The sequence below is a fragment of the Gavialis gangeticus genome, unplaced genomic scaffold, assembly GCF_001723915.1.
Source record: "Gavialis gangeticus isolate Ggan-Ray unplaced genomic scaffold, GavGan_comp1, whole genome shotgun sequence".
Classification (NCBI taxonomy): domain Eukaryota; kingdom Metazoa; phylum Chordata; order Crocodylia; family Gavialidae; genus Gavialis; species Gavialis gangeticus.
This window is the reverse complement of record NW_017728994.1, coordinates 14,560,071-14,571,927: the sequence shown is the minus strand read 5'-3', so window position 1 is coordinate 14,571,927 and position 11,857 is coordinate 14,560,071. Positions and strand designations below refer to the sequence as shown.

General features: G+C 39.8%; 1 protein-coding gene across 5 annotated transcripts in view; it reads right to left on the bottom strand.

Moving 5' to 3' along the window:
- Positions 1 to 2,002: 2,002 nt before the first annotated feature.
- Positions 2,003 to 11,857, bottom strand: part of RASGEF1A (RasGEF domain family member 1A) — a 373,737-nt gene continuing 363,882 nt past the window's right edge. For all 5 annotated transcript variants that reach the window (XM_019502317.1, XM_019502319.1, XM_019502321.1 and 2 more), the window contains 4 exons: positions 10,469 to 10,660; positions 6,989 to 7,112; positions 6,573 to 6,645; positions 2,003 to 5,037 (listed from right to left, as the gene is read on the bottom strand). In XM_019502317.1, the coding sequence (XP_019357862.1) occupies positions 5,013 to 5,037; positions 6,573 to 6,645; positions 6,989 to 7,112; positions 10,469 to 10,660 (414 nt within the window). In that variant the 3' untranslated portion in view covers positions 2,003 to 5,012. The remainder of the gene's footprint in view (positions 5,038 to 6,572; positions 6,646 to 6,988; positions 7,113 to 10,468; positions 10,661 to 11,857) is intronic.

Below are 11,857 nucleotides of genomic sequence, written 5' to 3'. Positions count from 1 at the left end.
AATAGGTAGGTACATTCCTGACCCAGGGGCCTGATGCCCAACTTTTTACAGAAATGACCATAAGCACCATATTTAAATAAACTACTTAATCAATAATAAATGATATACACTGTACAGGACAAAGCTTTCTAAAGTATACTGTATATAAATCGATTAAATGGCAATACAGTAACTAGCTACATAAAATTGCATTTAATCAGAAGGTGAAGGAACACAGGGACATGAAATATAGAAGGGCATCTTTGGGGAGATTTTTGGGGAGACTTAGGGCCACTTGATGACTTTTTGAGAAACTGATCCAGGGATGTTTGTTTTGCTGCCCTTTTTTTCTCATTGTAAATTTCCCTGTAGTGCCGTAAGTGCAAGGATCCAGCACTGTAAGTAATAACATGGGTGTAAAATGGCGTATCGCTGCAAGTGCGAATCACTGTAAGTCAAAGCACCATAAGCTGACTGCTTGTACTGTTAATGCCTGCCTGCTCACTGATCCGGAAATTCTTCCTAGCAAGGTTGCACTAATGGCTTGGGATAAACTGTTCTGCAATTTAATTTTGTGTATGTGAGTCTTGCTGTCCACATCTTCTGGCTTAATGGCTATAGAGAGCCCTAAGACACTCCTCACAGGCATTTCTGATTATTTGGAAAGTGGAGGTTCCAGGAAGCCCTGGAAAACCTAAAATCAGATATTTTTCAGATTGCTAAAGAAGAAAGATGGGAGCTGTAATGTCTGTGCTGAACAAGTATTGATCCTCTGAAGAGGAAGTACTAATATCAGTTGTACCAGTTGACCAGTTGACTGAATTTTGCTGCTTGGGTGGTATTTGCTAGAAGAAGGTCACTCTTTGGATTTCATTAGTTTGATAAATCAAGTTGCTACTAGCATTGCTCAGAAACATCTTATTGGCATCACATTACTACTTGGTGCATTCACATTGTGTTTTAATGGAAGTTAAGTGTTTGGTAGGCAATTTTATTGTTTGCACTCATGCCTGAGTAGAGAAAAATAGCTAATTTATCCTTAATGACTAGATGGGACATAATTGGAAGCGAGTCTCCAAGTACATAATATGCATATTAATTATGATCATGAACTGGCCATCAGGAAGATGCTTGTCAATTGGATCCTCTTATTACTGGTAAACATCATTACTTTTCTAATGAGCCATAATGGGAATTGTTGTGAAGGATGTAGTCTCTGAAAGCGTTTCTGCTCTCTGAAGTTCTGTAGCTGATGCAGTCTAATCAGAGGAGCTGAGATATAGAGAAACGTAATAAGCTGCCCAAATCTCTCCTGTCACGGTGGAATTGTAAGGTGATACAGTATTGTTAAGTGGCTTGTGCTTGGGGGAAAGGTGGCTTTATGGATAGGGGATAGGATTACACATAAGAAAACCTGAATTTGCACTGTAGTGCTTCTTGTTTACTGCATGATCTTGGACAAATCAACTTATTCTCCCCATCTGTAAAGTAAGAACACTGTAAAATGGAGAGAATAACACTTGTCAGATGTGGATCTTGGGGAGCGAAGCCTTATACAGGTGTCATAGTACCTCAGTATCCTAGGGCTGTTGCCCTAGGATAGTTTTCTAGTGTACTAAATCAATACTGGCCTAGCCCTCTGTGCTTTCCACCTTAAAAAGGAAAAGAATGTGGGGGAGAGAAGAAACTTTAAAACAGCACCTGACATACCAACAGTGTAAAATTGCAAGCAACAGAACTGCCTATCGTTTTACTTGCTTCAGAGCAAAAACAGTGTTATGTAAAGTGAGCTGTTGTATATGTAGCATATTTAAATAAGCAAAACATTTTAGCACAGTGCTGCAGTAACTTCTGTCAAATGTACTGGCAGACTTCACAGGGCACGTAGAAAGCCAGGCCTGAAACTTCAGACAGTTAACTGACTTGCACAAAAGTTGTTTATGCACCACAATGGATTGCCTCATTCAGCTATCCATTTGTGACCTTATCTGGCTGCAAGAGAGAAATAACCATAGACAAAAAGTTTATTCTGGTTGAAGCAACTTTTTTCTGTTTTTGTTTTTTTATTAATGCAAGCACATCCAGTCAAACACGGAATATCCTGCTTTATGGTACAGCTTTTTATATTCAGCAGTTGAGTTCAGACTTGCAAAAACACAGTATTTAAAAATGTATCAAACTGAAGGAAGAAAAAAAAAAAAAAGAAACCCATGTTGACATTGCATTGATTTCAAGTATATACTAGGACTGATCGACCAGTGAAGTGCACATTCATGTGAAAGCTTTTTTTAATACATGTACAGAAAGTGTTCTAAAATTGCATTTCAAATATATATTTCTTAAATTTTAAGCATCCCTTTTTAAATTTCAGTTACATAAACAAAGCTGATATACAATCTCCTTTATAGTGTCTGACAATGTTTCTAGCTAGAACATCTCTGAAAGTGCAAAACACTGTAATAATACAGTATAAATAGTCTTACTTTAATCCAGGGCTGAGATTCAGTATTTCAGCTCAGGAAAATTAGCAGCAGATCACAAGAAACATAGCTATCCTCTTTCTTTCTCTGGGCTCTTTTTGTTAACAATGAGCATTTCTACTTCCTCCTTCTACTTTATTTAATTTGTTTTATGGCATCTATTTAATTTTTCCCCTCTTTATAATTCCAGTCCTATGGGAAGAGCAAAATGCTGGCTGCCTTTGCCCCCTGCCCTTACACCATGCAGGTGTACTGATTTCTCATAAGTACAAATTAGAAGGAAGCAGAGGTTTCCCTGCATGAATCCAGCCAGGACCAGTACTGCAAGCACTTGTTGCTAAGTGAATGCAGATGTTACATGAAGTAAATAGGACTGTTCATGGTTGCACAGGCATAACCTGAAATTTTGGCACCTTTGGTGGGGTGGGGGGAGTAGGGAGCAAATGCTTACCTCCTCACACAGGGGTCATTGCACTAAAGGGCCAGGGCAGCAGCAGCATGCACCATCTTAGCTTTTCTGAACACATCCTGCTGTGAGGGGGTGGTGGCATTGGCTCCCTGGATGTGGCTGTTGTGGTGATCTTTCTGAACTGTTTGCTGGGGTTAGTCCCACTCGTCCGTCCTATGTTATGCTACTGTACAGTTGTAAGAGCTTGGTTAGAAATCTTTGCATGACTGGACCAGATTAAGTTGCCTAACTAGTCTTGTATCCTGTTTCTGACACAGGCCAGCCAGTGATAAAGCAAAAGAAAATTATCCTACTTAAAGTCAAATAAACTGTTCATACACAAAGCTTCTTCCCAGGTTCCCTTGTTTGAAATTGGTGTATGTCCTGGAATTTGAGGGCTTCTGTTATTCCAAGCTTCTGGTAATTTTGGAAAACAAATCCTTTCTAATGTGATTGTCTTAATGGTCTCATTATTTATATAAGTATTCAACCCTCAGGCTTAAAGAGATCAGTTGTTAGAAAGGAGAATGAATGGTCATTCATGGGTAATAGTAAATTCATTGAACAAAATAGTTTTTAATCTGAGCCTGAATGTTTTCTCTCCTCTGATTTAGAAATCAAGGGAATTGGTGGGGAAGAAAGTCCCAAAATGAGTTATTTTTCCTGAAAGCAAATAGCCTGAATCTTAATATGAGCGTCTGAAATAGGCTCATGATTATTGCCCAATAAGCCATAAACTCAAAAACAGTTAAAAGGAGAAATTAGAAATTGCAAGCACCATTGGTTTACAAATCCATCTCTAATTCTGACACTGACTTGGGTTTAAAGGCTTGATCTAATATGTGTAATGGTGTTTTTTCAGTTAGTTGCCATGAGTTCTGGCCCAAACATCGAGCGGCTACTTTAATAAATGCCAGAATAATCTGCTCTAAGAGGTTCTCTTTGTCTTAATATTGAGGCTGTCAGTTTAGGCTAGCATCTTCAGAGCAACCTAGGCAATAAAGTAAAATTCTTCAAATTCAGGACATGTGGAGTGTCCAACACCTTAAGCTTCTTTGAAAATACGAGCTTTAAGCCACACATTTGGCTTCCCTGTTCACTACTTTCCCTATCATATTTATAAATTATTTTCCAAAAGTTCTTGAAAAAGACACATTACATTTGTTTCGTAGAGATGATCTAGTTTATACAGCCTTCTTTGTTTAAAAAATAAAATGTAAACTATTCTGGCAGCCTGAACTCAAAGGATAGTTCCCAGAAGTGTTAAAAAGTTGACAGACAAGCACACACGCATACGTGTACACACTAGCATTTATCTCATCAATCTCATCAATTCACATAACAAAAATATGTTTTGCTGCACCCTCATTGTTATAGGCAGGTATACTCTAGTTCATGTGCCATAGCTTCCTGTTTATTTACAAAGTACTTTGTGGCTGGTTTTTAGACATCCACATCTTTATTTAGATTTATTCCAGCCTAGAATAGCAGAAGGTACGCTAGACAATTTCAGTACCTTATAAGGCACTATTTTCTGATGTAAGAGAGGAACACTCTCGCTGCAGATGTCTAAGGCCTTGGTCCTATAAGTACTTACCTTGAGCATGCGAGTAGTCCCACTCACTTGAAGAGACCCTTTGCCTTTTCCCTTTAACTCCTCCCATGCTTAAATGGAAGGAGATGCAATGAGTATCTCGCAGGGCTATGGTCATAAAGGGTTTTAAACCTGTACAGTCTTTTTGCTTGTATGTGGGGGCAGGGTGGGTATGTGCTGTGGCTTTATTTATTTAATTTATTCTTTTTTAGGTGGAAGTAATTAAAAATAAAGATTTGGATGTCATTGAATAAGAATTCACCATGGATACCATCTCTGAGAACAGGGCCCTGCCCTTTAGTTTAAAATAAAAACCCAAAAATCCTTCACTTAAGTGCCTTAAAAATGTGGTAACTGTTTCACATGGCAACCTTATTTCATAAAAGGTACTGTATATACAAAACCAGACCTCAGCCAGTGAGGTCTTGCTTATCTCAACCCCAGTCTTTCAGGATTTAAAAACAAGTTTCTTTCTATGTGCTTAAGAGTCTGCAGACCGGATCCAGGAATCTCAGGCCCTGTTAAGCAGAGTTGTTCTAAAAATAAAAGAAAGAAAAATCTCATGGATTATAGTGCTTCCACCTTCCACGAAAACATGACAAATGGTATTCTTTTGGGGAAGGCATCCATATTAGACATAATGCTTGACAGTCAGATTCTTTCTTCCAGGGCCAGATTCTCAGCAAGTATGAGCATCTTTGACATTCACAGAGGTGCTGATTTTTATATCCTTGAGAGCCTGGCCCTATCAGCAGCATCCTGAAGAATGAATGGCTTCAAGTGAATAATACATTCTCCATAATCTACTCTCCTCAACATCCTACCTAGTGCCCAGGGGGTAGCACTCTTTTCCATGCTCTTCCTCTAGATATAGCAACCTGCTATACTCAAGCTTTTCCCAAGCACTGCACCATTATGCTTTTCCCTGGCTAATTATTTTCAGCTACTAATATAGCTATTATAGCTTTAACTTAGCTGTTGGAGGGCACATCCACATGTGCAATTTTGGTGCCTGAATAAACTGCGGAGCTTATTGCTTCAGAGTTAATCACTCATGATCAAATGGCATGCCTGGGAGCAATTAACTCCAAAGCAATAAGTTCTGTAGGTTATTTGGGCAAAGTTTGTAGGGAGTTTTGAGGGTCAGCCTGCCAGCCCAAGGCTGCTCTCCACAGCTCAGTGTGCTGCAGAGTGGCTGGCTGGGGTACAAGGAACTTCAGTGGAGGGCTAGCCAGAAGGCAGCTCCTGCACTGAAGTACGTACCCTCATGCCCCAGCCAGCGGGACAGCATCTACATGTGTGCTGCTGCAGAGTTTTTACCCCAAAGCAGGACAGCTATTTACGAGTACTGTCCTGCTGTGGAGTAAATGAGTTTACTCCAGCCTAACGGGTGCACGTGTAGACACTAAGATGCTTACTGGGCAGCTAGTTTATCAACTGTAGTAAACATCTCATGTAGACGCACCTAGAAGGGACTCGATTATTCTCCTCAATAGCCCTCAACTTCTTCAGGGTCTCTCTCTTTCAGGTATTCAAGGTTTCAGAACTAAGGTCCACGTTCTATCCCAGCTACTAGGTATGTGAGTGGACTTATGCGTGATTCTATTTGACCTTGCTTAGGTGTCTGAAAAAAACTTTAATACAAAAGATGCACAAGTCTTTCTCTTTCTTGATGTGTTTTTGTAACCAAGCCTTAACATCAGGTGTTGGTATATTACAAGCATAGAAGTTTTAATGGATTGTTGGGGATTTGAACATGGTGGAATAGAAGAGATGCTGAATGAATGGAATAGAATTTGGTCCAAAATATTCCAGCTCACCTGCAGCCTTGAATCTCAGTTGCAGTGTGTGATGCCCACTGCTTTACAAACCAACTGCTTGAGTTGTGTATACAAATAAAAGGGGAAAATCTGGAAGCTGTTTCCATCCATTCTCAAGATATAGATCCGGGTGTGTGTTAACAGAGTACACAAAATGACTATACAAAAATGGAGGACCATGTACACTTGTACGTGTGTATGCGCGTGCATGTATGCAGAGAGAAGGCTAGCATTTTGAGAAGACTTCATACCTGAGTGTCTTCCAGCTGTCTTTTTCCATGTGATTTTCTGGACCTTCACTTTCAAAAGATGCTATGAACAGAGCTAAATTGTAAAAGAAAATAATCAGGGATGGGCATTCTACCTTTTTATATTTTGTTTTTTAATAATTGTGGATAAGTGAAGTAGTGTTATTGGCAATACTGAAGTTTGAGTAACCCTGGGGCAGTATGCCATTATGAGGGCTTTGGTGATGCAAACTTATCAGGACTGACTTGTCAGACCCTGACTTAAAGAGCTTTTTCAGGGTGGAGATCAAGAGACACAACTTCATCTTTTACATTAGCCTCTTTTTTTTTTCTCATGCTCATTTTTTATGTCCATGTATCAACAGCCAGAAAGAGCCTTTAGTATAACCTTTAGTAAAGATTGAAAGATTTTTTTTTACCTTCTTCACTGTAAATGGGTGCAGTGAGTAGATAACTCTGGATCTTTTTGTCCTTTTCAAAAGGACACTCAACTTGTTTCCATGTCATGAAATCATGAATCTGTCTTGAAATGTCCCAAAATTTCTGCAGAGGTAATAAAGAGAATATTATAAAATAAATATATCTTTGCCCTTCTTTCAGATACAACCTCTCTTGTGTATGTGCGCATGTTGCACTTACCAATACCTCTACATTTCCTCCCCCCCCCGCCCCCATTAATCTCCTTTTTCAATCCCTATCCTTTTGTATTACTCCTTTCTTCTGCTTTCACTTAAGCATCTTCCTTAGGCTTGGTACAGTTTCTACCCCACTTCATCAAACACTAACTCTCTTCTTTCATATTCTACTCTCTTAGTTTCCCGCATCCCCACCCCTTTCTTTATCTACACTTGCCTATTAATTTTCACTCAAACTGTTAGCCTGTTTCTGTGTCTTTTATTTCTGTTAGCTTGTGATTAGAGCCAATCAAAAAATATTTTACTGAGTGTATTTCTGGAAAAACAAGTGTGTTCCCCCCCCTTCCCTACCCCCCTGAAAAAAAGAGGGTGCCCACCCATCTTATGTTTTCATTGTTTACCTATTGGAGCATACAGTAAACTCTTCTTTTAGTACCTTAAACTTCCTTCAATGCCTCTTAAATACCGCTTGAAACAATGGAAAACACTGGCAAAAGGCCTCCCTTCCTCCCTTCCCTAATTTTCTGGGGTTTGTTTATTTTAAATAAATCTTCCAATAAAATTGCTGGACACTTGAGATTAGTACTGTCAAAGAATTTTAGCTTAGCCAAAAATGCGATGTCCACTCAAGTTTGCAAGGAATTTTCAATCAACCTTAAGTATAATCTTTTTCCTGCTTCAGTGTTTTCAGAAACAGTCTTTCATTTTATGCTGCAATGGGTTTAAGAAACAAACTAACTCTGCTTTTATGATTATGTATATAATAACATTTACTGTTCAGTCAAGCAGAAAGGGAATATCCAAATCTGGTTCAAACTTTGCTACGTAAACACATTTGTAGATCAAGTCAGGGGAGTTAGAAGTCAAATACTGCAGGCAGAGGCTACAATAGTAAATTGGCTTTCAGGAGGCCAGTGTTATTCCCATTAAAACTCTTGAGACAACCAGCCCAGCTTAGTTTTGTAAAGCAATATTTCTTTTTTTTTTTGATTGCCTTTGTTTTTAATTTCTTGTTCAGGGAGGCAGTATCTAATTGAGGAAAATAAAAGAAACTCTTCTGTCTCCCTATTTCTGCATATTGAGATTTCTTCTTGCTGTTTTCTTGTTCAGACAAAGCTAGGGCTTGAGAATTATCTAATGTATTAAAGGAGCATTTTGAAGCTCTGGCAATATCTCTTTTTGGCTTAGAAATTGGTGGAAACTGTACAGTTGCAGAGAGACATTTTTTGGTATTGATTAGAAACAACAGCCTCCCCTACTGTGTGCGAATTTTTTCCCTGATTTTTTTGTTCTTGTTGCTGTAAGTCTTCTTAATGCAGGGCAGGTAGAAGCTCCTGGTTTAATTCCTTGCTTGTTTCAGTGCATTGTATTGTGAGAATTGGACTTCCCTCTCCCTGCATTTAAAGCTGTTTATCAGAGCTGCTGCACTTGTCCATTGTAGTCTCTTCCATATATTTAGCAATTCTGTTTGAGGAGGAAATACCTAGGGGCTCTGACATTCACTTAGCTTTAAAACTCCTCCCTCCCCCCTCTATCTGATATTTGACAATAGTTCAATAGCATTACAGTTACTATCCTTCACTACTATCCTTCACCACCCACACTCCGCCCTTTCAGATTCTGAAGGCCTTAACATCACCACTGTTGCTGAAAGAATACAGACTCAGCATCATTAGCTTTTCTATTTCAATTTTTCAGCAAGGCAGGCTGTCTTCTGCAGTTCTTCTATAGTAACCTGACGACTGCACAGATGGTCAGAAATGAACCCAGAATTTAAAATGTGCCCTTCCCAGTCCCCCATATGCTTGTAGGACATACTGTGTTTTTCATAAAAGAGAGTGGCCACCCATCTTACATTTTCATTGTTTACTTACTGGAACATACAGTAAACTCTTCTTTTAGCAGTTTAAACTTTCTTCAACCCTCTTAAATATCACGTGCTAGCTGCATTTGGTGATTGAACACAGCACTCCACTTGAAAGCAATGGAATTTGTGCAGGCAAGCCCTGGTGAATAGCTTTGAAGGCTTAGGATTTTGCATTTCTTTAAATCCACACATTCTGTTATCAGTCAAGCTCTGATACCAAGCTGATCCGTCACTCAGTTGCATTGTGCCTCTTTTACTGGAGCTGAGGTTACACTGAAGGAGCAACATCACATTTTGGGCCCAACCACTGTTTTAAATATGGTCTAAAGATAGTTCTCTACTTCTCCAGGTGTTTCAAGAGGGTTCATGTCAAGTCCAGAGAAATTGCTTGTCTTCAGTAAGCCAGACTTCTCACTGGGTGAGCAATGTGGTAACCTAGTAAGAATCTGCTTGTACCAGAATCTTTGTTTATACACTAATGTCAAACTCAGCTACTCTAAGCCAAAAACTTTTTTTTTGTTTTTATCCTACTCCCAGGGAGGGGAGAAGCTTGTTTCTGCTACAAAACTTCCCATTCAACTTTCGGAATAAGAAAAGAAAGCTGACTTGGAATTGGAAAGCATAGAAGCCGCAGAATCCATCAGGTCTGCTTTCAGGCTTTGGTGATGTACTGTTCCTTATAGCATATACTTTCTTTACATTTTCTACCCTGCCTTTTTAAAATAATTGTTTGGGCCTCCTAATTCAATATCTTCATGTATTGTAACTTTTTTTTACTTTTAAGGCTCTCCGGCACCTTGCTCTCTCTTTGTCCAACAAGAATCTTCCTTAAAAGACTTTCCTTTTCTATTTGGAGTTGTATTCATGTTAGCATTTTCATCTCATGAAATACAACCCAATCTTCTCTGCTGAAATCCTGTATTTCCCACTGAACATTATTGCATATACACTCTGTTAAATGACCTACTTGATTATATGCTTTCTAGACTTTTGTGTGAATTTTGCTTTGTTTCTTTCATATATACTAGCAATTTATTTTAGTGTTAAAATGTGCTGAAATGTTCATTTAACATTTGAAAACAAAATGGGTAGCTTTATGGAAGTTTTTAGTGGTGGTAAATCTGCCATCTAGATGTGCTAGATACAGTCTCCACTGCTGCAGTATACTTAGAGAATAAGTCTAAACCTCATTATTTTTTACCCTGCATGCCCAAGAAAATTATTTTAACTTTGCATATAGATGACAGCAGATGGATACTGTATTGGCTGACTAATTTAGGGGTTCGACAACTATACTGAGCTATAGGGATCTTTACTTAATTTAGAATGCTTAAAAAATTTACAATGTACAGCATTTGATTAATGTATTATATTATTCTATGACAACAGAGCCTCACCTTGAAGTTTATCTGTCCATTGGGCAAGCGATTTGTGTGTATCTTGTGCAGAAAGTAAATATCTTTTATGAACAGGTTGAAAACTGGGATGACAATTTTCTCCCGATTGCTATTGGCAGTTTGTGACCTCTGTGCTGCTCCTTGCAGGGCTGTTCGATAATTACAGAAGTTGCTAGATGGATCCATGTGATGCTGTTCCATTAAAACAAACCAAAACAACAGAAAAGTGACAAACTGATGGTGAAAATGCTCACAGGTACTAATGCTCTGACTAGGTCAATGGAGAAAAAAAATTGGGGATTATCAGTGTTTGCTTCTTTTTTATTACTTTTCAGGTTCCATTCTTAATCAATTAAGATGGGCTCAAGCAATAAAAGGGGTTTGGATCCATACTTTCCCTAAATGCAGAGTTTATAGAACTTATTGCATGTCTAGTAAATAACTTTCAGTTGCTTATGGGAAAACAAGAAACTGCCTTTAGAAAAGGCTGGTCAAAATTTCTGTCCATTACAAATATTGCTTTGAAGTTGTTAATAAAATGTAACAGGGCTGTCCAGCTGGAAACCTGTCAATCATGTGTGGCCCATGAAGGATTAAATTGTGGCCCTAGGGCTCCCACCCAGCCACTGCTCTGACTGCAGCAGCAGCTGGGGGCTCCAGGCTCCCCCTGTCTCCAGCTTCCCCTTCTTGCCCTGCAGGGGGCAGGGTGGTCCAGCACAGATTTCAATGCCAGTAGACTCCAAAGCCTAGAGTGTCTGAGTAATGGTGCATCAAGAGAGCTTGCTTCAGGGAAGCTAAGGGTGAGTCAGGGTACCCAGGCAGATGGTACTGCAGAAGGGGTGCCTGGGTGATACAGGAAGCTGTGTGTGTGGGGGCAGGGGGCAGTACCCTGGTGCTTGGTGCAGCAGCAGGGGCTGGGCAAGCTGCAGCCCCTGGATCCATGGCCTCCATGGCTGCAGCCGCTGCTAGTGTGGCCTGAGGGCCATGTGGCCCCTTGCCACTTCAAATTTGGACAGCCTTGCGCTGTAGTATTATTTAAAATCTCCACTAGATAGAGCACTTTAGTTAGGGATAAGGATTTGGGGTGGGGGGGGGAATGGAAGAAAAAAAAAAGACAAGGGGTGCCTGTAGCTGTCCAGGGAAGCTGTCCGACATGCTGTAATTATAGTGCTTGTTCGAAGATTCATAGATTCATAGATTAAGGGTCGGAAGGGACCTAGTAGATCTTCTAGCCCGACCCCCCGCCAGGGCGGGAGAACAACAAAAAACCCCAAAAAGAGAAATGGGACTCAAACGAGTCCAGCCAGGTAGGCATCCAGCCTCTTCTTAAAGACCCCCAGGGTAGGGGCCAGCACCACTTCCCTTGGAAGTTGGTTCCAGCTCCTAGCC